General features: G+C 40.7%; 1 protein-coding gene across 5 annotated transcripts; it reads left to right on the top strand.

The window, feature by feature from the left end:
- Positions 1-1453: 1453 nt before the first annotated feature.
- On the top strand, positions 1454-27605 carry stat4 (signal transducer and activator of transcription 4). Of its 5 annotated transcripts, none has more exons than XM_053626181.1 (24): positions 1456-1735; positions 1891-2022; positions 4322-4457; positions 11781-11879; positions 12472-12612; positions 12848-12926; positions 14240-14325; positions 15601-15752; positions 16954-17112; positions 17981-18073; positions 18551-18610; positions 19446-19466; positions 19732-19825; positions 20713-20757; positions 20909-20992; positions 21585-21683; positions 22684-22819; positions 23454-23506; positions 24178-24272; positions 25207-25340; positions 25846-26037; positions 26139-26181; positions 26308-26407; positions 27024-27605. In XM_053626181.1, exons 2-24 carry the CDS (start codon positions 1895-1897, stop codon positions 27036-27038), a joined length of 2244 nt encoding a protein of 747 aa, XP_053482156.1. In that variant the 5' UTR covers positions 1456-1735; positions 1891-1894; the 3' UTR covers positions 27039-27605. The 5 variants fall into 5 exon arrangements, with proteins under 5 accessions (XP_053482157.1, XP_053482156.1, XP_053482155.1 ...); XM_053626180.1 differs by having other exon boundaries at positions 1888-2022; XM_053626182.1 differs by having other exon boundaries at positions 1454-2022; positions 20716-20757.

Here is a 27605-nt window from a genome sequence, read left to right as displayed (position 1 = left end):
TTCTTTCTCCACACTTTGGTAGAGGTTCATCTTGGTTTCTGTATTTCTTTGTGAATTCCAATCTGGCTTTCTGATTCTTACAGCTGATGAACAGTTTGCATCTTGTTGTACGGCTCCTTCGAACGTTGGATTGTGATACCTCACGCTGCCCCGTGGAGGTTGCTGGTGATGTCACTGACTGTCGTTTTGGGGGTTTTCCTTCACAGCTCTCACAATGTTTCTGTCATCAGCAGCTGTTGTTTTCCTTGGCCGGCCCTTTCGGTGTCTGTTGCGTTCTTTCTTTTTCAGAGCATTCCAAATTGTTATGTTGGCTACGCCCAATGTTTGTGAAATGCCGCTGATTGATTTTCCTGCTTTTCTCAGCTTCAAAATGGCTCGCTTTTCTCCCATAGACAGCTCTCTGCTCTTCATGTTGGCTTATCCTTTTTAACAACATATTTACCTTTTAATCTCAAACCCAAATGTCTACAGTCTACAGCAAAAAAGAAAAATTGAATTGGCCTTGCCGTTCCAATAGTTTAGAAATGAACAGCCGTTTCCCCAGCAACCTCTCTCTTTCTCTCCTCTCTCTATTGACATGAATCATTTATTTATGAATAAATAAATAAGAACCGCAGTTTGTCACGTTAGAAACCTCAAAGCATAAATTCCTCTGTCTTGAAAATGTCTGAAAACTTACTGCAAACTTACAGGTTTACCTCTGACTGTTACAAAGCGCTAACGTACACCAACTAAACGTTCCACTAAACTAAACCTTCACCATATCACCGATTACACACGCTTCTGATCGGCGTCCGAGTCCGAGTCCCTGTGAACGAGCTGTCACCATAGTAACAATAACGCATTAGACGTACGAGCGCATTAATACAGAGCTGCTGTTATACAGTAGCCTGACCAACCAGAATCCAGAACTCCACAGTACATCAACGTATGTCACATACGGCAACATGATTTACGGCTAGAAATGTCAAAAAGGAGAATGTTTGTGAAAATATATCTCGTATTAGAGATGCACAGAATTTGAGCATTTTTAAATCTAATCTAAAACCTCATTTTTTTAGCTTAGCATTTTCTTAATGGCTTTGACCATTTCGTATTCAAGTCTGGTTTTTTTTGTTTGTTTTTGTATGTTTTGTGTTTTTATCTGTTGTAAAGTGCCTCGAGAAGCTGCTTTAAAGTCGCCGTATAAAAATAAAGTCTATTATATATTATATATATATTATATATTTTTTTTAATTAGATTTGCAAAAATTCTGTTAATCATTTTTTTTTTCTCATTAGGAATTTACATCTGTCTAAAATCCCAGATTATTTAACTATTGGTTAATCTATAGAAGAGATGCTATACATGCAGAAGTTTTAAACTGAAGTAGTTTGTGCTCATGGCACAGAAACAGGTAAGACATTGAGGTTTAAACACCAAGTTTGTACTTTTATTTACTTTTTTTTTGATTTACCGTACAAGTACAGTATGTAGCCATTTTTGGATCCTCAACGAGGTGGGATTGACGTGAATCTGGCAACCCTGCAATGTTCAGAAGTGAAAGAGGTGTACATTGAGAGAGAGAGAGAGAGAGAGAGAGAGAGAGAGAGAGAGAGAGAGCTAGTTTGGTGACAGAAAGTGAAATCTGGGTTTTTATTCTGTACTGAGTTCTGAGCAGATGTGCATAGTACTCCAGCTGTGGAATTAAAACCGGATATAACTGTGGATTAATCTGAATTGAATTTCAGACAGGTAAACTTGGAGACTTTGCACTTTTGTAGCTGATTAACTCCAGGTATTAAGACAAACTCGTAGTCTTTTTTTTTTTTTTTGCACTTTCTTTCTTGTTTGTTTGTTTGTTTGTTTGTTTGTTTGTTTGTTTTCTTCTTCGCCTTCATCCTCAGCAGCAGGATGAGTCAATGGAAACAAATCCAGCAGCTGGACATGAAGTTCTTGGAGCAGGTGGATTATTTTTATGATGATAAATTTCCCATGGAGCTGAGACAGGTGCTGGCGAGCTGGATCGAAAGTCAGGACTGGTAGGATCCTAAATAAAATGATTTCCAAACATCCCTCTATTATGTCTATCTATAGATGTACGTACAGTTCTCTTTAGAGCTTTGTCTGTCTGATGATTTCGGGACTCAATCAGATTTGATGATCAGATTCATGTCGAGTCTTAGCTTGAGCTCTTAAAAATGGTTCCAATTAGAACCAAAAGTTTGTTTTTTTTTAAAATCCTGATGCCACATGAGACCCCTTTTAAGTTTTACTCTCAAGCTCTTCAGAGAAGCATTTATGTACCGGTGCTTTAAAGAACCCAGAAATGATTATTCACAGCAGTGCCACAATGAACCATGTAATCATAAGTTCTCTTAAAATAAATAAATAAATAAATAAATAAAATAAACCCTTAAAGTCAGTGCTTTAAGGAAGCAAAGTAAGGTTCTGAAGAGAGATCCCAGGAGAACCTTTTCCGGTCCCACAAAGAACCAAAGCTCGGGTTCAAAAACCAATCCAGTGCTCTGAATAGGTTTATAACGAACCATGAAGAACTTCTTTAATCCCCAAAGAACCATACAGCTTAAGTCAAGAACCCTATTCAATGAAAAATGGTTCTCGACAAGAAGAAAATTATTTGCAGACCCCACAGTGATGTACAGAACCGTTAAATAACCTATATTTATATATTTAAGAGCATATGTTGGATCTCCAGTGTATGTAAAATCTCCAGATTAATCGTTCGAGTAAATCCAAATTGAGCATTACAAAATAAAGAAACGAATATACGCAACCCTAAGTGCACACGTTTTAGTCTGTGCGCGAATGGAAAAGAAGAGGTCTGGATAAGATCATCTGAGATAATCCAAGATAGAACTTTTATTGATCGTTCTTTGGGATTTGTAAGAAGCGTAATAAAGAAAAAATGGAAATAAAGAAATATAAATTTGACAATGCCAGTAGCAGTATGATCAGAAAATGTGAAAAAAAAAAACAACCCTTAAAACAAAACAAACCAGAAGTACCGGTAGCTTACAATCAGAGGATTATCTGTGTACAGATATACAAAGATGATAGCAGCATGACATGTAGCATGAAAGACTGTTATCAGCTAGAGCGCTAACAAAAGAGCAAATGTGATCCCATATTTATTCAACAAATACCACTGTTACTTATAAACCAACAAACCCAAGTTAATCAAAGTCAGCACATATTAGCTGTAAGGAATAATAAACCGTCTGGATGTGACACTTCAACCAAAATACATCATTTGACAACAGAAAATGGCATCTATGCTCATCAACAAATCGTGCATCGATCATTGAAACATGAATAATCTTATATCTCTCATAGTCGTATATGACTGGCTGTTCTATTTTAACACTCTGTGTCATGCTGTTACGGGAAAATAATCAATGATCAATGATGGGGGGGTTTGATGAAGCAGGGTTCCAGTTACCACCCTGTGGATGATCACTTTCCTATAACAGCAGGCCCTGAACTGTTTTATTCCTCCTACACCACACACTCCGAATTGCAGCACCGTCTGACCAATCAGAAGCCAGGATTCAACAGCACTGTAAACGCACGTGAGGCACGATAGGTTCGACTAGTTCACAGCGGCGTGGAAAGGATGTTATGGCTCGCGGAGGAAATAGAACAAGAGCTTTAGATGGAAGAAACGAATAAAGTGACTGCAATTTAAAAACAAAAATGTAAATAAATACGTTTATTTATTTATTTTTTTAAACCGTAGAAATGATTTAAATCCTCGCCGACACGAACTCAAAATCAACCGATCGGACCGAATCAAGCGGTCTGGCTTCGAAGTGTGGAAACAGCTGTGGCACAACAGCTGCACTGATAATGTTTTAAATACAATAGAAGTTTGAGTCTAGGTAACGCTTACATATCTAAGCTAATGTTTCCGACGCAATCGACGCTAGCTATAGTAGCTAAGCTAGCCGGCAAACGTTAATTAGTCGGGATTAATTGGTAAGAGATTAATGAAAGATGCCTACCTTTTGGATGTTTTAAGGCATTAGATGACTGCAAAAAAAACAAACAAAAACAACAACTCCATGGCAACATTAGAAATAAACAAATAAATAAACACACAAGTGAAAGAGAGAGGCGGAGCTTGCAGCACTTACATGGACATACAATCATTAATTTAGACTCATACAGAGTGACATCAGTTACCAGTGTTAGCATTTTGAAGTATGTGTGTGTATATATATATATATATATATATATATATATATATATATATATATATATATATATATACACAGTATATATGTACGTAAATATGTTTCGATGCGTTTCTGTTTTTAGGGAAACAGCGATGAATCATGAGGCCATGGCCATGGTGCTCTTCAACAACTTCCTGACCCAGCTAGAGAGTCACTGCACTCAGGAGCCGAACTTCCTGCACCGACACAACCTGAAGAGAATATTCCAGCAGATACAGGTACGAGAAACCTGCACGGACCACCTGAGCTGTCAGACACACAAAACTGTTATTACACTTCAAAATACCGAGCTCTCGTTCAAAACGAGTCTGGCGTTTGGGCAGCAGTTTTCTTCCTGGGATAATATCGGTGGCAGCACTGGATCTAGTTTCCTCAAGAAAGGATTAAAAGCTCCACCAACGTTTAAAACAACAACAACAGCAGCATGGGATCGTATTCAGAGATGACGCCTCGAGTCCCAAACGTTCCATCAATTTCTACACACGGAAATTTCCTTGAGTTCAGAGTCAGGTTACGCAGCCGCTTGAGCTGATTTTCAGATTATTAGACGTAAATCCCGAAGTCTGCGAGTCGAAAAGCAGCATCCAAGATGGTGGTTTTTTTTTTTTTTTTCTCCATAGCTTCTAGATCACCCCTTTAAAAGACAAATAAAAAAAATGAGGGATAGAAAATGCTGACTAAAGAAGGAAATTCAACAGGCGGTCATGTAAAGTAGCTACCTGCTACGCTTATAGCTCACGTTAAGTTAATTCATTCGTCAAAAAAAACAAAAAACGTTTTTTTATCCATTAAATAAATCACTCCTCGAAGTAAGTAATGCCTCTGGTCTGCTTCGATGTGTGCAAAACAAAAGATTTCACAGACTTCTAGTATTAGGACGATACACGCTCAGCGCAACACTTAAATGCTAGCTAGCACTTTTTGGTTACCAGACATAATACGACGGAGTAAGCATGGAGTTAGTTAGCACTCTTTAAAAACACCTAGCTTAGTTTTTGGCCCATAATTAACACGCTCACAATGCTCCCCGAGTTGTCAAAATAAACCCATGCTGATATAGTCCGTAACGCGCTAGCAGTGTAAAGCGTTAACAATGGTGGTTTCATGCCTTCTTTCACGCGAATGACATGAAACCGCTTTATTTCCCGAAAGCAGCGCATGATCAGGTCGATGACTTGAAACTTGATTTGAGGAAATAAGACCAACGTTGAGATAGGACACACCAGAAGCACTTATCTCCACTTTGAGGTTGAGTTTCACACTCCTGCCAGCAAAATATCTGAAATTCCGACTTTTATCACGATTACTCGAAACTAGTGTCGCGACAGTGAGAGTAAACGTGATGGAGTTTTATCTCTTGTACTCTCTTACGTCAAGCTGTGTTTATTCAGCCACCTTTGCTAACGCTAGCATTAGTTAGCACTGACAAAGCACACACTTCAGCGTTAATACCACGGCAGTGACGTAAAAGAAAATGTAACGAATACGTCTTAGTGTTCTGATGTTCATTTTAGGTTATGGGAGAGATATAAGATTTTAAAAATGAGCATAAATGACAACATGTTACTAAAAATTGATAAATCAGCTGTATATATATATATATATATATACACACACACACACACATACACATATATACAGACTTAAAGGTTAAGTGTAGCATACATATCTTTCTATAGAAACAGGATGTTTGTGTCCAAAAGTTCCTCATCAATTGTGCAAACAAATGTCTTTTATTTTGTCTGAAATTTCTCTGGAACTTATTTACACACACTTACAGTTGAACCTTGTGTCTACTTACACACTATCTGCCTATACACTGTTTTGGTCAAGTCGTTCAGATATTTCTGCCGTTGGAACGTAAATGTCTGATTCAACTGCAACTCCAAGCAATAACAAAACAACCAGGAAAACACGAATATAAATATAATATATCAGTTACGGATTTATCAGTCATTGAAGTGAATGATAAAAAAAATTCCAACACCTTGATCAGACTGGGGGGAAATCACACAACGTTGATCAAGTGCGTTAAGCTGACTCTTTACACAAGACGATCTGTCCTCCAGGATTTTGCGATTTTACGATCGCGGAAACGAACGCAAAATTCGAGGAAACGCGGCGATATTCGGAGGAGCTTGCAATAAAAAAATTGTAAAAAATTGACCGCAGATTTTCCGCAGATTCGGACCGAGACTCTTCGATTCACCTGCGTCGAAAACACGAGTACAGCTGAAAAGGTCTCGTTTACCGACAAACATCACCGTGAAAGAGCGTGCACTATTTCGTGCGATTCCAAATCTCGCAGATTCGAGTAGTTTTCCGCAAAAAAAAAAAAAAAAAAAAGCACAAAAAAACTCTTTATGGACTTAAAAAAATGTATTTTTTTCCCCAAAGAATAGATTTATAGGCGTATATACACTGCCGGTCAAAAGTTTGTGGACACTCGACTGAAATGTTTCTCGTGATCTTAAAAACCTTTTGATCTGAAGGCGTGCGATTAAACGTGTGAAATCGGTGTCGTGGACAAAAATATAATCGCGCCGACGTGTTCGTTTCTTTCATTAGAAAACGGACATTTCATTTACGATTTGTTTCTTTAAACGGAACGACTCGGAGAGAAATATTCCGACGAGAGTCCGGTGTCGGTGCGAACTCCTTTTAACACTGTTTAAAAATCATCTCGGGGAAATTCCTCAAGAAATCGCTCGAGAAAACGCCGAGCATACGTTTCTGGAAATTCTCTGCAAAAAGCGTGTCTACTTTGAAGATGACAAAATACGAAATTATTCTGATTTATTTGGGATTTTATTTTTTATCACAACATAATTTCCACAATTCCATTTGTGTTACTCCAGAGTTTTGATGACTTTATTATTATTATTATTGTAAAATGTGGAGAAAAAAATAAAAATAAAGAACGCGTGTGTCTAAACTTTTGCCCGGTAGTGTAGTTATATACTAATATCCTGCGTTCCTATTTCTGTGATGGAAATGAATCAGATATTATTGAGGACTCAAAGGTCACAGTGACAGTGGGTGAGTGTGTGGAAATGTTGGAACTCCATTCCGCCTCATCTAGAAACTTCATCAAGGACATATTGTATTAATTAAGACACCAGTTCATATTGCTGACATTATTTTTTTACATCATGAGTGTGATAAACCTTTGACGTTTCACGTGCTCATTATTTATCCAACGTGGGAAATAATGTTATTTAAAGATGCGATAGTCGATTTATTTCTTACTGGGGAAAAAAAAAAAAGATATCTTGGAAAGTACTGTGAAGAAGACGCACTTGCATGAGTACAAGTGGCTGAGAAAACCCGGTGGAGTCCGGTGCAGAGTGCTTGTCTGTGTTTACATGGCCTCCTCCTGTCAGTCCTGTAAAGACACGCCCCCTAACGCCCCTTCACTCCACCACCGTCGCAGTCTTTTCGGAAACATGGTGGACTCTGGAAAGCACCCAGCGCAGCCACATACTGTGAGCTAAAAGCACTTTTCCCAAAAACAACTTACTGACAAGAAATGATCAAATGAGAATAAACTGGTACCGGTAGTGCTTTTCCAAGCTGGGGGCACTTTATTACTGGCAAGGAAGGATGTAGAATTAGTGACGTTTCTCCTGTTTTAATGGGACGTCTTTACACAACTAATACAGTGTGAAGGGATGTTATGTTCCCGAACGCATCGCAGCTAATGTCTATCATCTACATCCAAATAAGCAATAAAGCTTGAAAGTGATGTCATGATTGCTAATTCTAACTAAACGATATGGGCAGTATGACAAAAATAATCATTATATATATCGAAGATCAAGATATTTCTACGATGCACAATATGCAGCACGATGTATAGGGGAAAAAAAAGCTGTCGTGAACAATAATACATTCGTTTATTATTATTATTATTATTACTAAGCAAATTTATAAGAAAGTGGGTTTTTTAAAATATATATATATATTAAAAAAATATTTATTTATATTAAAAATGAAAACACTCAAAAACTGGAGGGAAAATCGGTCCAAAATTTAACATCACATCAGCTGCTTCTAGACAGTTTGTAATTATTTAAAAATGGTAAAAATATCGCGATATCAGTATTAATATCGTCATATCGCCGAGCCCTACCGAAGTTTCAATGGGGCAAGGCTTTGTCTAAATGACACTTGTACGGGGAGGCAGGTTTCAAGGTGTAAACAAATCATTCCAGTGTTGTTGTACTTCACTTGACTGATCGTGACTTGTATTTAAAGAGACCTGTTAAGACACACTGTTCTGTGGAACGTGCGTACGCACCCGGATCTAAGTGTGTCGCAGTTAGGTTTAGACGTTCGCACCACTTCCTACACACTTTGGGGGGAGGGGTGATCGTATTCTATTTGTATATGTTATGCTTGGTGGTATGACACACATTAGGGGGAAGTGAGATGGCAGCGTACGTGCAAACAGCCAGCCCTCTGAGGTTTGTACTGCTGTTGTATAGAGACACCAAAGTGTCTGAAAAACAAAAACAAAGCATTGACACTTACAGATTCTGTGTAAAAACCATACAACAGTAAAGGTTCTCTATCAGAAGTAGAACCCTTTAGTTAGCTAATGAACTCTTAAAGAACCCTCGAAGAACCCATTATTAAGTATTAATGGAGCTAAATTTGAAACCCCGTGCTGCGGGGGTTTCCTCCGGGTACTCCGGTTTCCTCCTCCAGTCCAAAGACACGTACGGTAGGCTGATTGGCGTGTCTAAAGTGTCCGTAGTGTATGAACGGGTGTGTGAGTGTGTATGTGATTGTGCCCTGCGATGGACTGGCACCCTGTCCAGGGTGTACCCCGCCTTGTGCCCCATGCTCCCTGGGATAGACTCCAGGTTCCCCGTGACCCTGAAAAGCATAAAGCGGTATAGAAGATGGATGGATGGATGGATGGATGGAATTTGAAACTCTAGGTTCTAGAGGGTCCCCCTATTAAAAAAAATCCAAAATAATACCAAAAAAAAAGTATAATAATTTAATTTATACTCCTATGGAATTTGAAAGAATTTGAAGAAAATATTGAACCAAAAACCTTCACAAGCTGCATATGAAATGAATCAAACTAAATCGATCGGTTAAATAATGGCCTCAAACACAAGTTTCAAAGAACGCATGAGCGTACAGAATTGAGCTTGGCCGTGCGCACCACTGGCATGTTTGCTGGAGGCGGAAAAAATCGGGGCCGAATACAAGGGAAAGCCCCTAGACCAAGTGACAATTCTTTGAATGGCTTCGCGATGCTTTGGGGTAGTTTTGCAGATCATGTGAACGTTGAGCACCAAAATAATCCATATCAAATGTACATCGATAATTTGTACAATTTCGACGCAGTTCAGGTCAGTACAAATGAAATCGGATCGGATTGAACCGTGCCGCCTCTGCCAGCTGTAAGTTAATACTTGGACGGATATTTCAACAAGCTATACGTGCAAATCAAAACGTATACGCTTGCGCAACATCTATCAGTTATAGTGACGGATTTGAACTCTGTCAGAAACCCGTTCGAATGGAAGACGACTGTTCACGAGGTTCAGAACGTGAAGACGAGACCTTGCTTTACAGGAAGAGTACTCGGTGATGTTATTGTCTGCAGGGCAGAGGCATCACCGGATATTAATTCTGAAGTGCCAGTACTTTTGACACCAGCGTTTCAGATCTTCCTCGTAATTGCAGTAGAAATGCACCTCAGCAGAATATAAACTTTGTGGTTTCCTGCTATCATCTAACCCTGGTTTTTTTTTCTTTTCTTTCTTTCTTTCTTTCTTTCTTTCTTTCTTTCTTTCATGCGAAACATGAACATGAGCATCATGTCATGTAGGATGTTTGTCATGTAAAAGACTTTATGTACTGTATTGTACTGTACTGTACTGTACGTTCCTTTACTTTACGAACATCTGCCAGTTTCTAAGCGTTTCTGATAATTGAAGGGTTCACTGAGGTCTTGAATATGGTTCCTGAAAATCCCGGTAATTCGATATCTCAACAGACGTGCTGTTTATCAGAAATGCTGGAGGGTGAGACATGAATCAGAGGTGCTTTTTTTCTGCATGTGGGTGGATTTGGGGATTTCTCAAAACAACCTACCAAGAGTCAAATGTCAGGGGTTTTGCTCAGGATCATTTGAATATTCGTCGTTGGATGTTGTACTGCCATGCCAGCCTTAAAAAATAAAAATAAACGCCAGACAGGAAAGCGTGTGGGCGACCACACTTTTATTTTTTCTCACTCTCTTTTCATACTCCTTTTGTTTGTGTCACAACTTTCCGTGTGCATTTTGGAAAAAGAATAGAAGTCTGGTCATTTTTTCCCCCCCCAGACTGTCTCGTCTGTTTATTTTCTCCCACGCTAGCCCCAACCCCCCCCCCCCCCCCCCCCCCCCCCCAAGTGTCTGTTAATGACTGCACAGCTTTACATATTATGAATCTCTAGCGGTTTGGTTTTGCTTTCATTAACGGATTACCTCATACTGCATTCCTTATTAAATACAATTCCAGGAAACTGTACAGATTATCTATCGTGATATTTTACGGCTCTGTCGTGTGAAAGACAGGGTGTGGGTTTGTTTGTTTCGCCACGAATCAACGACTCTATGGAAACTTGTTTCCGCCACATATAGGAAAATATCATCCAATTGTTATCTCCACTGGAGGTTCGACGAGAGATTACTTGTATCGTATTACATACACGTTGCAGAATCTTAAAAAATCGTAATAATTTTAAAAAATAATAAGACGGATCAGAAAAATCCCATGTTGTTGTTGTTTTTTAAATTTATTATTTATTTAGTTCTGTCCATAACAGACGTTAACATCTAGTCCAGAAGACTAGACAACACTAACTGAATTTACACAAATGAACCAGTTTAAAAGTTTACACACGCACGATTCTTAATGCTGTGCGTCGTTACCTGGATGGTCCACGACTGTCCTTATGGGTCGTGGTAGTTGTTCATGAGTCCCTCGTTTGTCCTGAGCAGTTACACTCATACACTATTACAAAAGGTGCAAACATTCACTGATGCTCAAGAAGGCAATACCATACATTAAGAGCCAGGGGGGTGTAAACTTTTTAGCAGGATGATCGGTGTGAATTTATGTAGTACTGCTCTTCGGAAGCTACATAAGATATTTCCTAGGAGACAGACTAATAACAATTTACACTGATCATCCTGTTCAAAAGTGAATATATATATATATATATATATATATATATATATATATATATATATATATATATATATATATATATATATATATATAATTCCCAAACTAAATTCAGTAGAGGGCTTGGCCGATCCAAGCTCACAGCTATACAGTAGTCGTCTTCATTCAAAGCTGGTCCACGGGACTTTCCCTGCATTTGGGTCAAAATTTGCATCTGCTAAATGGAAAAACATCTGGAACTCATCCAGGAACATCGATCGAATGTTTTTTGCTATTTTTTAAAAAATTTTTTTTTTAAAGCTAATTTTTAATCAGTGCCGTAACCGTTCTGTATTCGTCTCACAGCTGAAATACAAAGCCCACCCTCAGCACCTGTCAGCCGTGATCTCCAACTGTCTGCGGGAGGAGAGACGCATCATATCAGCCGCCAGCATGCAGGAGCAGGTACGAGTCATGGAAACTGTTAGTTAGGATTCGTGCTTGTGCGGTATTGATTTTTCCCTGCTTGTGATAAAACCCCAGAACCGACTGCCTTTAAAAAAAAAAAAAAAAAAAAAAGGCAAGGAGACGTGCATTTTCACCATTTCAGGTTTAAGGAGGACGTAATAATAATAATAATAATAATAATAATAATAATAATAATAATAATAATAATAAAGGACGCTCTGGATGATGGATTTTTAGTGATTTTGCAATAAACAGATCAAAAATACTACATAACAGTGCATTTCAGACGCTTTGCTGTAGGCCTGTTTGAATCTGTTTTATTATATGTATTATGCACACATGAATGAATTTAAGACCTTCTCCATGTACAGTCACAGAAAGCAAACACGTCAACAGGATTGGGGAAAGGGGGCGGGGCTTCCTGGAATTCTCAGCTAAGTGATGTTGACTTGCAGCGCTCCTAGACGTCACTGGATATGCTTGTAGTGTAATAGTGTAGTGCTTAGGGATTATAGCATTGTTATATCGCACAAGCCTAGTTAGGATCCTATGTATATATATATATAAGTTCACTCTTACTTTGTGTCAGCTTGCCATCTTAGCACATAACATCCCCTGCCCGTCATGCTGTTGTCAGGGTCCACTGGAGAAGTCGATGCAAAATTCGGCAGCTTTGGAGAAGCAGAAGAACCTGGACAACAAAGTGGCCGTGATCCGTAGCAGTGTGCAGGTGAGGCCAATCAGTCTAAAGAAAGAAAGAAAGACTCCACATAAATGAAAAATACTGTTAGAAACATGAGCGATCATGCTTTAAAAAAAAAAGAAAAAGAAAAGGGTTTGAGATGTTTCTGCATGCCATTCCGTGATAACGTGGTGCTATGACTGCTCATGATGTATATACTGTATACGAAGAGGGATGTTGAGAGCTGTAGAAAATGTTTAACATTTCCATTACATGTACTCAGCTTCTGGACCAAGCTGTAAAGTATCTGGAGGACATGCAGGACGATTTCGACTTTCGCTACAAAACCCTCCAACTTCGAGGTGAGTGATCACACGTGATCATCTACAGCTCCACTGGACCAGGTTTCACGTAGGCGCTTGTCTGTAGGCTATTTTAACGAGCAAATGAATGTTTGTGTATGTGTAGGGTCGAAACTACAGCCTGATCACATTTATATTTACATTAGTCACTGGGCAAATCCGGTACAGACTGTGCTTTGCACACTTGGATGGATGCGAAGTCATTTCTCGGTTCAGCACACAGATAGGGAAGTGAGTAGCTCTCTACAGGTTGGATCTGACTAGGCAGATTTTTGGTAACCTTTCTTTCTTTCTTTCTTTTGTGTGCGTGTGTTGTAGTTGTTTTAGTTTTAATGATCTTTTGCCTTCTCGATTCACCATTTGGTTTGTTTAGTTTTGCCTGTATAGCGCTTTTAACAATAGATATCATCGCCGAGCAGCTTCACACCAAACACCAAATAGTGGGGGAGAACCCACAAATCGACAGATTGAACATAAACTCCATTGAAAGTAATCAGGATGTTGTGTGAGCGAATAAGAGTTGCTTGCTTTTCTACTCGTGACGGCAGAGTAGGATATGTTAAGCAATATCACTGACTACGTTTACATGCATATCGGTATTCCGATATGAATCGGAATTTGGCGATATTCGAATTAGTATGTTGTAAACGCCGCAATCCGATTGCCCGAGTCGGATTGAGACAATATTCTGATTCCACTGAAATGAGATCTATGTGCATGGTCAAACTGCAAGGAATTGTGGGTACTTATAGATGCTTAGCTATAGGCTAGGTATTTAGGAACGGCAACTCGGGCATATTTAAACAGCCGTGCATGTATACAGGAATATTCCAAACATCGTTTTCGGAATATGGCTGCAACCCGAATATAGACCTTAAATTTGAATTTGATGTGCGTGTAAACATAGCCCCTGTCTGTATCTGTATTTGGATCCGGATTTAGACCCGAAGTGGGCATGGCTTAGGATTGGGAAGGATTGTGTGGTTTTGCTTTGTTTTGTTTTTAAAAAAGCGATGTGCCGTGGACTGTTGTTGTTGTTGTTGTTGTTTTTTATTTAAATCCTGCATGTGCAGTTAATATTTGAGTCTGTATTTGTACCAGCTTGCGATATTTTCCAACAAATTCAGCTGATCCTACTTCCCAAAAGAGAAACAAATATTGAAACCACCTCTACCCTGACCAGGCAGGTACTGAGGATGAAGGCGCGAACGCTGTGCATTGCGGAACACTATGTGCGTCGTCCACGTTAACGAATGTCAGTTTAGACCACGTTCTGAATAATTTTTTCGTACTCGGTTGCGTCCCTGCTGCAGACCCAGTGGAGAGAAACTCTCAGAACATGAAGCAAGAAGTCATGACCCTTCAGGAAATACTCAACCGTCTGGACTTCAAAAGGAAGGTGAGTTTTTAGTGACACGCCGATTTAGTTTTTCTTTCGTCCATCGCCTTTATCTAACCTTCTGAGCCGTTTAATTCCTCATATCATGCCTCGAATTTGCCCCACCCGAGGTGTTTTAACACACAAGTTCAGATGAAATGATCTCTGTGGTTTTTACACCTCCACCTTAGTGTAAGGCCTGCCCAAGCATTTCCTGTCAAATGTCAAGACAAAATGTACTCCGGATTGCTGAGCTGAACAAATCTCACGGCAGAGCAAGTCTCTACAGCTCCGGGGAGACACCACAGGCATGGTGAGATGGTGACTAAGCCATCCTGCTTGCCTTAGATTTTACTTGAGGTCACCGATAACGTCCCAAACGTCAGCGCCATTTGTATGAACGGTTAGAGTTTGTTGGGTTGTTTTTTGTTTTTTTCTCCATCTCTTGTGCTGTTAAATCGTGACTTAGGAAGTCCCTAAGAAAAACTGCACTGACAACAGGAAGTGATAACAGGATGTCATAAAAGTGGTGTAAAGTTGCAACCAATCAGTATCTTCTTATCCAGCCATGCTCAGGGACCATGCTGAGAGCTGTACCGTGTCAAAATGTGTCCCCATGGAAACGCCATTCGAAAGAACCTTACCGTGCTCGTATACCAGGCGACATTATGTGATGTAATCCTAGTGTACGTTGACACGTTAATGAACATCAAAGAATATCAAGAGGAGGAACTACAGCATCTTAAATATAAAACTCAGCACGAGGAGTTCGCTGGTAGCCGGAAACGACCCTAACCCCGACCCTGACCCTAACCCTAAGCAGGAACAAATGCCTACAGATGACGCAAGTTGAGTATGAAGAACAGCTGATCGCCAGCACGTTGTTCATGTTGTTGATGATCAGCTGCTATCGTCATTGGCAACGAGGGATTCTGACGCAACGAAAACTAAACCAGATTTCCAGCTGTGCAGAAGTCGAAACAAAACCTGCTTTTCTCCACTGCCAACCTACTCCATCCGAGCTAACTAATGCACCTAGCTAATGCACTTCATTTTTATTTTAAAATCAACTGGCTAACATTATAACGAATTAGCTAGAATAAGTGCGTGCCATGTACTGTATGCACGCTTGTCTCGGCTGCTATTTAAACATACACAGAGAGAGAAATGAGAATAAACTGTCCGTGCCGGCCCTGACTGATTAATCCTGAGTAGCTTAGTCATTTTGTTATTAGTATCAAAATTCAAATTCTGTAATCAATTCTGTAATGAATAGAATTTATTTCCTCTCAACAGGAGATTTTGTCCAAAATGGGAGACGTGTTGAAGGAGATAGACAGCCTGATTGTCTCTCAGCTGATGCCTGAGCTGCAGGCGTGGAAACGTCGGCAGCAGATCGCCTGCATCGGAGGCCCGGTCCTCGCCGGACTCGACCAGCTCCAGAACTGGTACTGCCTCACACCACTCAACACTAATGAAACTAGCACTATGATGTTTATGGTTACTCAATTCACGTTTCTTGAGGTGTACGTATGGACCTTTCTGAAAATCGGAACATTTCTCTTCTACACTACTGCGAGATGTTGCCGGATATTAACTTCTAATACACCTGGGTCAGCTAAGCAGATATTAAATACGGGGTAGAGTTACGCGAAACATTGTGTGCTGGTTCCCACAGCGCACATTCCATACGGGTTAGTCTGAAGCTCACAAGAAGAGTCGATCTGATTCCAGCAAACCTGGGCCGCACCTTTTAAAATAACAATGACTTGTAACAGCATGGCTTTCGGGAGGACAATGAGGACTCAGGAGGAGGGAGCAGGCATCTTCTCCAAAAAACTAAACCACCATTTTCACACACAACAGCTCTCTCTCTCTCTCTCTCTGCTCAGAGATTCCTTTCACAGCAAGGCACACAGCGTTTTAAAAGAGCATCGTTAATCAATCACACCCAGGTGATTCTGCCTTACGTTCACAAGCCCACGCCGAGGAGAAAGTCACACACAAAAAAAAAAGCAAATCCTTTGAAGCACTTTACAAGATTACCAAATATCTTTCCGCTCTCTTTAATCCATCCGGTAGAAGTGACATCGGCGTATCGTAGATGTCCGTTGGCTTGGTTTTATTTAGGGCGTCTGTCTGAGGAACACTGGTTATCGGGGGCAATAAATCATGGATGAGATGCCAGATTCACACCCAGGGGTGATGTTGCGTAGCCAGTCCATCTACCGGCATGTTTCTGAGAGATGAGAGGAAACCGGAGAACGTGGAGGAAAACCCACACGGGCACGTAATTTGGCAGACGCCCTTATCCAGGGAGATTTATCTCATTTATACAAGTGAGCAGTTGAGGGTTTAGATCCTTGCTCCAGCGTCCAGCAGTGTGAGCTTGGCAGTGCTGGGATTTAATCTCACAACCTTCCAAACAGTAATCGAATATCTTATCCACCAGCACAGAGATTAACCCGAGCTCAGGATCGAAGCGGAGCCCTGGAGGTTCATTTCACAGTATAACTAACAGCTGTCATACTGCCGTTGAAATAACATTCGAATAAAATAAATAAATAAAAAAGCAGGAATTGAGAGAAGTGGGAGGCAAAGCCCTTTATCCAGTCTCTTTCCTGCGTGTTGTTTGTTTCGTCTCTGTAGGTTCACCATGATGGCCCAGAGTCTGTTCCAGATCAAACGGCAGCTGGACAAGCTGGGCGAGCTGATCGTGAAAGTGACGTACGAGAGTGACCCCATCCCTCTGCAGAGACCTCAGATGGAAGAACAAGTCAAATATCTGATATATCACCTCATCAAGAGGTAAAGCACAGCACCCACGCTACAGACGACACGCTCGACTCGTTCGCAGTGAGGCTCAAAGACAAAAGTCAGAAGTGAAAACAGAAACACGGGGCCCCTGTGCTTATTGTGCAGCATCCAAATAAAGCACAGCACAGCTCTACGGTTGTTAAGAATAACGTCTTTAGATATAATCATACGCAAAAGACGTCTGCGAACGTTATCGTTTAATTCACGTTGGATATTTTGTAAAAATAACTAAATAAATAAAATTTAGCAACAAGATGTAACTATAGCTTTAAGTTTGAATTCATGGCAGTTTTTGGCAGACGCCCTTATCCGGAGAGACTGACATTTATTTCATTTATACAACTGAGCAATTGAGGCTTATGGTTCTTGAGTTTGGATTAGATTAAAGTAGTTCTTAATGGGTCATTATAGGTTCTTCAAGGTATCGTCCCTTAACGGGTTTAAGTGAACCCTATAAAGTTCTCTGTGGGACTGGAAAAAGTTCTCCTGGCATCACTTTTAAGAACCTTAACTTGGTAATTCAATTTTTTTTTTTTAGAGAATTTACGATAACAGTTCCTTGTAACACTGCCATGAAGAACCATTTGTGGGTTCTTTAAAGCACCAGTAAAGAGACTGTTCTATAAAAAACCTGAACGTAAAGGGTTCTTTATTCAATTTAAAAGGGGTCTCTTATGGCATCAGGTTGGAAAACCCTTCTTGGCTCTGGTTGGAGCTTTTACGTCTAAGAGTGTGCTGTTACAGAAAATGAATCCACACCTTCTGACCAGTCGGAATCCCAGAATTCAACAGCGCCGCGGTATTCCGGTTCATTTTTAAAGTTCATTTTAAGGTTAAGGATTCTTTGCTTGATTTGCAGTTCGTTTGTTGTGGAGAAGCAGCCGTGTATGCCTACACACCCTCAGAAACCGCTCATCATTAAAACTCAGGTGCAGTTCACCACTAAAGTCAGGTATGTATGAGTCACACCTCACCTGCAGTATGAAACGGCGTCGATTTCACAAGACAGTAAAGTCCAGCGGGTCAGGTGTGAATAAACACCTGGTCAGGTGTGTGGGCTTGGTTATCTTCCATGTTCTCTTCAGGAATTCCCAGTGTTTCGCAATCGTCATATCATACACTGCATGTATTATAAGCTTACGCTTTATATTAACAGTTAACATTCTACCGTCGCCTTCGTGAAAAGTTTGAATCGTTCTGTGATGAAAAACACACATTAACGTATTTAATTCCTCATCAAAATTGTTTAATTCATTCCCGTGACAGCTTTTACCATTTACGGGGGTATGCTATAGGGTTACATTTGATTTCCCCGTATCTCTGACATCTATATACAGTATTTCCTGTACGTGTTCTCCCATTTTGATGCCTGGATGTAAAGACATTTTAATTCCGACACTGTTTAAAGCTGTTTCTGATTGTTTTTCAGATTGTTGATTAAACTACCTGAAGTGGATTATCAGCTTAAAGTGAAGACAACGTTCGACAAGTGAGTTTATTGTTCATCGGCGTCGTGCTTTAGCGCTGCGCTTCTTCAGACAGGACTGGGGTTTTTTTTTTTATCAGGGTGGACGGAATGGGGAATCGTGGCTACGAATACCAGTCGATTTCAGTGCAAACGCTTGAGGTGTCTGCTGGTGAGCTGAAAAGGAAACAGAATTTGAATAGTCTGCGCTTTATATAGCGCTTTTCAAGCTGAGCAGTTTCTCATTCTCACACATCAATATGGCGGCACAGCTACCATGCAGGGCGCTAACTTGCCATCAGGAACGACTTGGGGTTCAGCGTGGCGATCGACCACGCCGACCCTACGATTAGTGAACAGACCGCTCTAGCACCTGAAGCACATCCACCCGATATCACGTTTCAGCACGACGATGACCGACAGCATACAACCAAACAGTCCAGACCTGAATCCAACTGAAAATCTAAAAACTAAATATAACCAAAAGGTGCTTCAAGAAAGTATTAGTTTAGGGGTGTGCACGCGTATGCAGCTACGTTATCTTAATTTCATTCTTTCACTTCACAAAAAACAGCCATTTTTAAGGGGTGTGTAGACTTTTAAAAAAAAAAAATAATAATAATATTAATAATAATCCACGGTAATATTCATCTCATGTAAAATGCTTGATGTCCTCACGTAAACTTTACTTCCTGTTGATTCATTATTTATATAACGACTCTCTAACACCTCCCATCATAAATATGTTGTTTAAGCCACAATCTGTTCTTTAACCCTTAGCAATGTAAGCGATACACATGCAATCTTTCTAAATATAACTCTTTTTCTGTTGACTTCTCTGTGTTTTCTCTGTACCCAGGGACCTCCCAGCCGGCAAAGTGTGAGTACACACCGAAACACCAGCGAGAGCAGCGACTTCCTGTCGTTTCTAGGCCAAGCCTCAATGTGAACGTTGTTTTGACACAGCTACAGGACGTGTGGTTTAGAGGAAACCAGTTATTCAGACTGAATGAACTGAATAGAATCTTATTAGAAATATTCACCAATACACTGAATACATGGACCTACTGTACATTCAGCTCTTTGATGGATCGTGTTGTGTTCAGTCCATTTTGGTAACTTTGCTGGTATTTTTTGTTCTATAGTACCAGGCAGTTCTTCATCCCCACGAACAACACGAAAGTGATGGATGTAGAAGAGTCGTCGAACGGATGTTTATCGGTGGAGTTCAGACATCTGGTATTTAACCCCTAAATCTGTCCTTACAAGCGTTCACCTTAGACCGAGATGAGGTTGTAAAAGTTATACGTGGACGGGATCAGTTTGAAAGAATTTGTGTCACGGTTAGTTTTTTTTTTTTTTTGAAATACCAAAAGTATACCAAAAGTAGTCCTGTCCATTAAAACAGGTCCACTTCCGCCTGCTGCTGTAAACCCATTACCCATGACCCAACACAGCTCCCCCCCCAGACAGCCTCACCACTCCCTCCATTTCCTCTCGACTCGCCCTAAATCAACAAATCACAATCGCAGCCATTTTTTTTAGTTAGTAAACAATGACATGCTGTACTTTTTATCTGTTTATAGTTACACGCCATGGCGCGTCCTTGGAACAAATTCCTGTTCTCGCTTACGTTACAGCAGCTACGAGCCGTCGCTCCTTCATCGGCCTCTTACCGAGAAACCGGAGACTCCTTACTGGCACTGGAGACTCCTTCCATAAACGTTAAATAGACGTCTCCTCACAGAAGACGTCACCGCGTCAGCAACGCGTCAATCCGTTTGTGTCGTACAGGTCCCTGCTAGTGAGCCGTTACTATAGAAACGATAACATGTTAGAACGAGCGCATGAATATAAACCTGCGATTTGACGAGCTGCTGTTATAGGAAATTAATCGGTACTTTCTGACCACGAATCCATAATTCACGAGCATTGTGGTATAATACAAATAAACACAACGTTTTAATGATTGTTAGTTGTCTTAATTTTACACTTTGACCCCCCCCCAATTTTTTTTTAATTTGACCATCGGTAGGTCTTGTAATGCTAGTGCTAGCCGACGTGACAGTGAATAAGTGTGGGTTCCGTGTTCAGCCGCTATGAGCTAACGTCTCTCTTCTCAACAGCAGCTGAAAGAGAAGAAATGTACTAACGGAACCAAAGGAAACGAGGTGAGAAGAATTCTGACGGAAGATTTCAAACGTCCCTTCGGCTTTATCCTTCTGCATCGTCTCTGCGAAAGAGCAGAGCGCAGAAGCGTTAGTATACGGCGGTGATAAAGCACACAGGAAGTGCTGACGGAAGTGTGTTTGTCCGTTCCAGGGTCCGCTCACAGTGACGGAGGAGCTCCACTCGCTCAGCTTTGAGGCCATGCTGTGTTTGCAGGGGCTGGATATTGACCTGGAGGTGTGTTTCAGTGGCTGTTTGTGACAAAACAATGTTCACTATATATCAGATCAGATCAGATCAGATGGTTGGTGAACTTCTAGACTCACGTCTGGTCAGTGGCAAAACCAGTTCGACCTTAAGTTGCGGTTAATATCGGCGGTATAAAGATGTTGTATTTAGGGATGTCGGAAAACTGAAAGTTACAGCTTTACCTCTGACTGTTACAAAGCACTGGCACTGGAGACTCCTTCCATACACATTTTCTTTACTTTAAGATAACATCACCTTACGATACAATTAATACGATCACGTGCGTTTTTAAAAAAAATCCGTTTATGTGCTGTACAATCACTGTGAATGAGCCGTTACTATAGAAACGTATTAGAACTAATATAAACCTGTGATTTGTAGCACCCAAAATCTTTGTTTTGCTTGATGCCTCGTGTAGGACCAGAATATAATTTCATTATAGAAGCGTTGCAAAGCTATTTAACGATATCAAAACATAAAGATACTAAACAACTTATTATAGGCCACAAGGGTGACTTGACTGGCAATTGTATTTGTGTGTGTGTGTGTGTGTGTGTGTGTGTGTTTCTGAAAAATCTAGACTTGCTCTCTGCCGTTGGTGGTGATCTCCAACGTCAGCCAGCTGCCTGCAGGCTGGGGCTCGGTCATGTGGTATAACCTGCTGACAGATGATCCGAAGGTGAGACGTGAAAACACACAGTAGCGAAACACGAGGAGAACCCGGGCACTGATCTTATCACGTGGAACATTTGCATAGAACCGAGCTGCGTGAAACAGCCAGGCAAATGAGGATCCGCTATCCCTAACTGCTTCCCTATAACCTAAACGTTCCCCGATTAAGCCTTTCTGTTACTCGAGGCGAGACACTCAGAGCGAATACAATAACGTTTAACAACAATGCATGCCGCAACTAATCCTAAGCCACGTTTTCCATTTATACAAATGAGGCTTTATGTAATTAAACACGTAACAAAACCAAAAATCTAGTCCTCGGGTGATGAGGCTCAAAAAAAGGGATATTTCTTTATCGTTTAAGCATTAAAACACACAACGTTTAATGTTATACGATTCAGTATAAAATCTAAAATAAGTCCACGCATGTTCAACATTGAGAGAACTTATTACCTCTGTAATATCCTTCGAATTAGGAATACCATGAATGCAGCTCATACAGTGAGAAACGAGCTTTTCAGGAATATATGGCATGCCATGATTGGGAAGTGGGCGGAGCTTAAACCCTACTTCAGAGTTGCTAACTTTCAGATAATGCTGTCATTTATTTTAATGCGGATTAAATGAAGTATAGAAATTTGGTCACCTGCCAGTTCCCACCCACCGTCCAGCTCTCCCCGATCGTACGTCACCCGGGGAGGGTGCAGGCTCAAACACACGCTTCCTCTGAGACACGTGAAGCGGACTTCCACGTGTTTTCAAACAGCTGCTCGTGCTAACTCGCTCAGACGAAAGCGCTATCTGCTCTCTTCTGCATACGTGACTCGCAGACGCTCTCGATTGGCTAGTGTCGCTGTGATTGACAGGGGAGACAGTATGCCCTGGCCAACTGTCGAACCTCTGGTTAAGCGTGCTAAAATTTTATTGGAGAACAAATCTAAATCGCTTGTTTTCTCTCTCTCTCTCTCTCTCTCTCTCTCTCTCTCAATGATGTGAATGTACTGTAGAACCTGGCGTTCTTCAGTAATCCACCCAGAGCCAGCTGGAGCCAACTCTCAGAGGTCATCAGCTGGCAGTTCTCCAGTTTCGCTGGTCGTGGACTTAATAAAGAGCAGCTGAGCATGCTGGGAGATAAACTTCTGGGTCAGTCGTACACTCTGTTCATCAGTCAGAACTTTACTGATATTAATGAACGTCACGCAGTGAGTAATGACTCCGAGAGAAGAGAGTCTGTTTTCATTGTGTAATCTAATTCATCACTGGCAAAAATGATGGAATCACCACACTTAGACACTTAGACGACGCTCACCCGGCTTTTTTTTACTTCGTAGCAAATAAACAAATCACAGATAGGACACAAAACGATATATTTTTAAAAAAATATCCCATTAATTAAAACAATTGAATGAGTTTGAGGCATGTTTCACGAAGCCAGAATGTTCAGCTATTAAACAAAAGTTGTTTGGTGTCATATCTGTGATTTGTTTATTTGCTACGAAGTTAAAAAACAAAACAAAACAGAACGGGTGCGCGTCGTCTAAGCGTCTAAGTGTGGTGACTCCATCATTTTTGGCACGGGTTGTTTGCACGTTTTTGCACGTCTGTATGTGTGAACTGGCTGAGAATGAAAGAGAGTCGGGCATGTCTGGGCACGTCACGGGATGAAGCCGAGAGGTTTCCCCCCTTCGGTATTGTTGTTGAGGAATGTTTTGTCAGTGAATGCGAAATATCCTGAAGGTAAACTGTATTTCATAATCATGCACTGTTCTGTTTAAAGGTCAACACGCCTCATATAACGACTGTCAGGTGTCCTGGTCCAAATTCTGCAAGGTACGTCCTCACGTCTGACTCCCACTGGCTTTTCTAGCTGCAGGACATCCTAAAAAGTCCTCAAAAAATACTTTCTAGACTATTCTGAAGTGTTTTCCACACAACATGTTGGATAAAACACGGCCATGCACGAGGCAGAGTGTGAGTTAAAATAAGGATGAGTGTTAGCCCTGCGTCGTGTTCACGCGTCCCAGAGGAACGGGTCAGTCCTCAGACTGCCTAGTGGGATGAATCTGATAAGTATAAAAAAATTTGGGGAGGAAAAAAAGAAAAGAAAAAAAATCGAATGAATGAATGAACAAACAAACAAACAAACAAATCAATAAATACAGCTAGCATTAGCACAGTTAGCAATAACACACAGAGACACGTCAATCTGAGGAAATGTACATTATCTAAACTAAAAGCAACTGCAGATTATCTAGTTTTTGTTTCTTGCTGTGGAATGAATATTATTCGAGTTTTTCTTATTTATTATTTTTGTAGAGCATTTTTAAGATTTCTTATCATTACTGTAAACTCGGTCTTATTTAAATTGGAAATAACCTTTAAAAGCCTGTAGACCTGAGCTATTAAATGTATGTATAAATAAAGTGTACTTTTATTTTTCTGGATCTGCGTTTACATTTTGTTGTTGTTGTTGTTGTTGGTGTTGTTGTTGTTGCGTTTAGGAAAACATTCCAGGGAAGTCGTTCAGTTTCTGGCTGTGGCTCGACTCCATCCTGGAGCTCATTAAGAAACATTTACTTCCTGTTTGGATTGATGGGTGTGTATCATTTTCAGTATTTAGCGAGCGCGAGCGCTCGGTTTTAAATCTTACCAGAGGGACATCAGGCTACAAGAGTGTGTTACCAGTAAGACAAATCTATATGATAGAACCTGGTAGAATTAATAAAGCCGTTGCTCGTTGCCTTTCGACACATTTTTTTCCCCGACGCTATCATATTAAACGGAGGTGTGAGGAGTTGGGCTGGGCGAGACGACAAAAATATCATATCGCGATAACTTGAGGACATTTCTACGATACACGATACGTATCACGATTTATAATTCCGTGAACAGTAGTAAAATAAACAAAACAATGCGTTTGACAATACTTTCTTTGCTTTTCTATGCCTACAAAGACCAAGAAGATACCATTTCATGTGTAATTATTAAAAATGTAAAAAACACATCGACGTACCAACGATATCTCAGAAAAGTGTATCGAGAAATCGTTTATCATGATATCGGTCGTATATCGATATATCTCCCGGATCTGAGTAAGTAAGGAGACGTTTATTTAACGTTTACGGAAGGAGTCTCCAGTGCCAGCGCTTTGTAACAGTCAGAGGTAAAGCTGTAACGTTGATGTTTTCCGACATCGTCGTGACAGAAGAGTCTGCACGCGTGTTTGCGTGGAGCGTCCGCCGTATAAGTCCCTTTGAACGAGCTGTTACTATAGAAACGCTAGCGAATTAAAACGAGCGCATTGATATGAATATAAACCTGTGAGTCGCAGCTTCTGACCAATCAGAATCCCAGACTATAAAAGTTTTACATCACGGCTCTGCTTAAACCTGTCCAGCGGGTGGCACTAGCGAGCCGTGACTCTTGCGTCAAAGCCGGGGCCTTTACATGTACCTGTGTATTTGCTGAATGAATGAATGAATGAATGAATAAATAAATAACCACTCCTTGCCGTGCTGTGGCGTCTACAGATACATCATGGGGTTCGTCAGTAAGGAGATGGAGCGCGCTCTGCTGAAGGACCGGGAGTCCGGAACGTTCCTGTTGCGCTTCAGCGAGAGTCACCTCGGAGGAATCACCTTCACCTGGGTGGAGCAGGACAACGGTGAGAATGAGATCTCCCGCTTCAACGTCGCATCCGGAGAAAAGTAGAGAAAAACAGAGCTTTGTGGAGTTTTACGTATTCTCCCTGGTTCTCCAGGTTCTCCGGTTTCCTCTCACTTACCTGAAACATGCGAGTAGGTTGATTGGTTAAGATAAATTGCCTCCAGGTGTGAAAGAGTGTGTGAATTCAGGGGTGAATATTCCTGCCTCACGAGCAGTGTTTCCGGGATTGGCTCCGGACTCACCGCGACCTTGACCAGCAAAGCGAGCGAGTGAGGTCAGGGGGCACTGAAGGTCGGGGTATTTAAAATAATAGACAGAAAGAATATAAAATGAATTTGTTATTCCCACGCAACCAGTCAAATATAAACCTCTACAGAATACTGTGTGTATTTAAACATATGTGTGGTTGTAAATCAGTCAGATCAAATGTGTTTACGGGAGAACAGATAACAGAAGTGTTATTGTGATAGTCGTGTGTCCTAACGGACTGCGTATGTCCTCAGGTGAGGCGAAGTTCATCTCTGTGGAGCCGTATACCAAAAACCGTCTCAGCGCACTTCCCATCGCCGATATCATACGAGATTATAAGGTTATTGCGGTCGGGATCGTCCCTGAGAACCCGCTGAAGTTCCTTTATCCCGACATTCCTAAAGACGACGCTTTCGGGAAACATTACAACAGTCAGCCGAACAGAGGCGAGTTCTAAACGTTGGCTGTTTCAAACGTTTTGGTTAAAAAAACAACACAAAAACACAACAAACATTGACTTCCTGTCTCTTTCTGTCTGCTCTTACAGTTTGTCCGTACATCCCAACTATTTTGATTCCCATCTCTCTGAAGTAAGTCTGAGTTTTGTCCCAGAACACGCACGATCATTATAAAGCACACTGGCTCGTTATCTTGTGCGTTGCTTCTTGTGTTAATTGTTTGTGTGTGTGTGTGTGTGTGTGTGTGTGTTTGTTCAGCACCACTCCTCCTCCTTGCTCGTCTCCGGAGCCGCCGTTATCCCCGGGAATGTCGCACATGCTCAGCCAGCACATCAGCCCGTACGAGATCGAAAGCGTTGTAAGTTTTCTTACTCGTCCGTCCTGGATTATTAGCCTCCGTCTCCTGGAACGGAACATAAATCACATCGAAATGACATGGAAATCGTGTCTTCACTCACTATCGTGACATGAAATGCGACAAGAAACAGATTAAAAGTGTGACGTGCCATTTATTAATAAATATAAATGTATCATCATTGGCAAACTGCTTGCGGTGTAGGGGTAATAAAACACTTCAGGACACGCCGCAATTGGAAAATAATCAACTTTTGGGGTGGAGCGACGTCAGAGTCATCGCAGCACATCCCATATATTTCCCAACAATATTTTTAGTCATTACAAGTACAAGAAGTCATACTTTTTTAAAGTCCATTTATAGTTACATTTAATGTTGTGGAATATTCTCATTTGCATATCTAGCAAGTTATAATAGTCGAATATTTTCTCGTCAACCTCTCTCTTCTTTTTGCGCGTTGCCAAACAACCACAACGTGTACATTAGGACCGGGCGATATGAAGTCGTGATATCGATGTCATGATAAACGATTCCGTAATACACTTTTTATCTGAGTTATCGTCAGTGTTGTGACATTTTTTTTTAAATATAATTTTGTGTATTTTTGTTTGTTTTGCAGATGAGTTCGTTATAGACGGTCCTGCATTCCGTCTGCTCCGGCACAAAGATGTGAAGTGTGTGTGTGTGTGTGTGTGTGTGTGTGTGTGTGTGTGTGCATACGTGTGTGTGTGTGTGTGTATAAAATCATTTATAAAAATCTGTCTTTGTTCAGTCCTCCAAGTCCATGTGCACTTCCTCTGTACATTTTATGTGATAAAAAAAACCCCAAAAAGCTAGAGTGCACAGGATTAACTTTTAAAATCAGAAAATTTTATATATAATGTCAAAAATGTTCGTGTACGGTTATATCACACGGCCCACGGGGTAATTCGGTGGTACGCGAGTAACGCATTTAATCTGTGGCTCCTAAAGGTTTTAAGACGCATGCTGTGGAACAGGAATAAAATCTAAAATCGAACAACGAGTCCAATGCTTACAATCCAAACAGGTTTTTCATCACTGATAAGAGCATCACTGTGACGTCCTTGTGCGTGTTTTTCTTTTTTATCTCTGTTTTGCAAGAAAATATGTAATATGTTGCCGGCTCGATGAATGTACAATTTTTGATTCTTTTGCATTTTCAATAAAAATAATACAACCA

The sequence above is a fragment of the Ictalurus furcatus genome, chromosome 6 (genome assembly GCF_023375685.1).
Source record: "Ictalurus furcatus strain D&B chromosome 6, Billie_1.0, whole genome shotgun sequence".
Classification (NCBI taxonomy): Eukaryota; Metazoa; Chordata; class Actinopteri; order Siluriformes; family Ictaluridae; genus Ictalurus; species Ictalurus furcatus.
This window is presented reverse-complemented; position numbering and strand designations above follow the sequence as displayed.

What these genes read in the sequence shown, in the direction of transcription:
- stat4 (XM_053626181.1), top strand. Translation starts at nt 1,895, where the DNA reads ATGAGTCAATGGAAACAAATCCAGCAGCTGGACATGAAGTTCTTGGAG. An exon ending in TGATCCGTAGCAGTGTGCAG is followed by an intron (nt 12,613 to 12,847) that starts GTGAGGCCAATC and finishes ACATGTACTCAG; the next exon opens with CTTCTGGACCAAGCTGTAAA. An exon ending in GCTGGGAGATAAACTTCTGG is followed by an intron (nt 22,820 to 23,453) that starts GTCAGTCGTACA and finishes TTCTGTTTAAAG; the next exon opens with GTCAACACGCCTCATATAAC.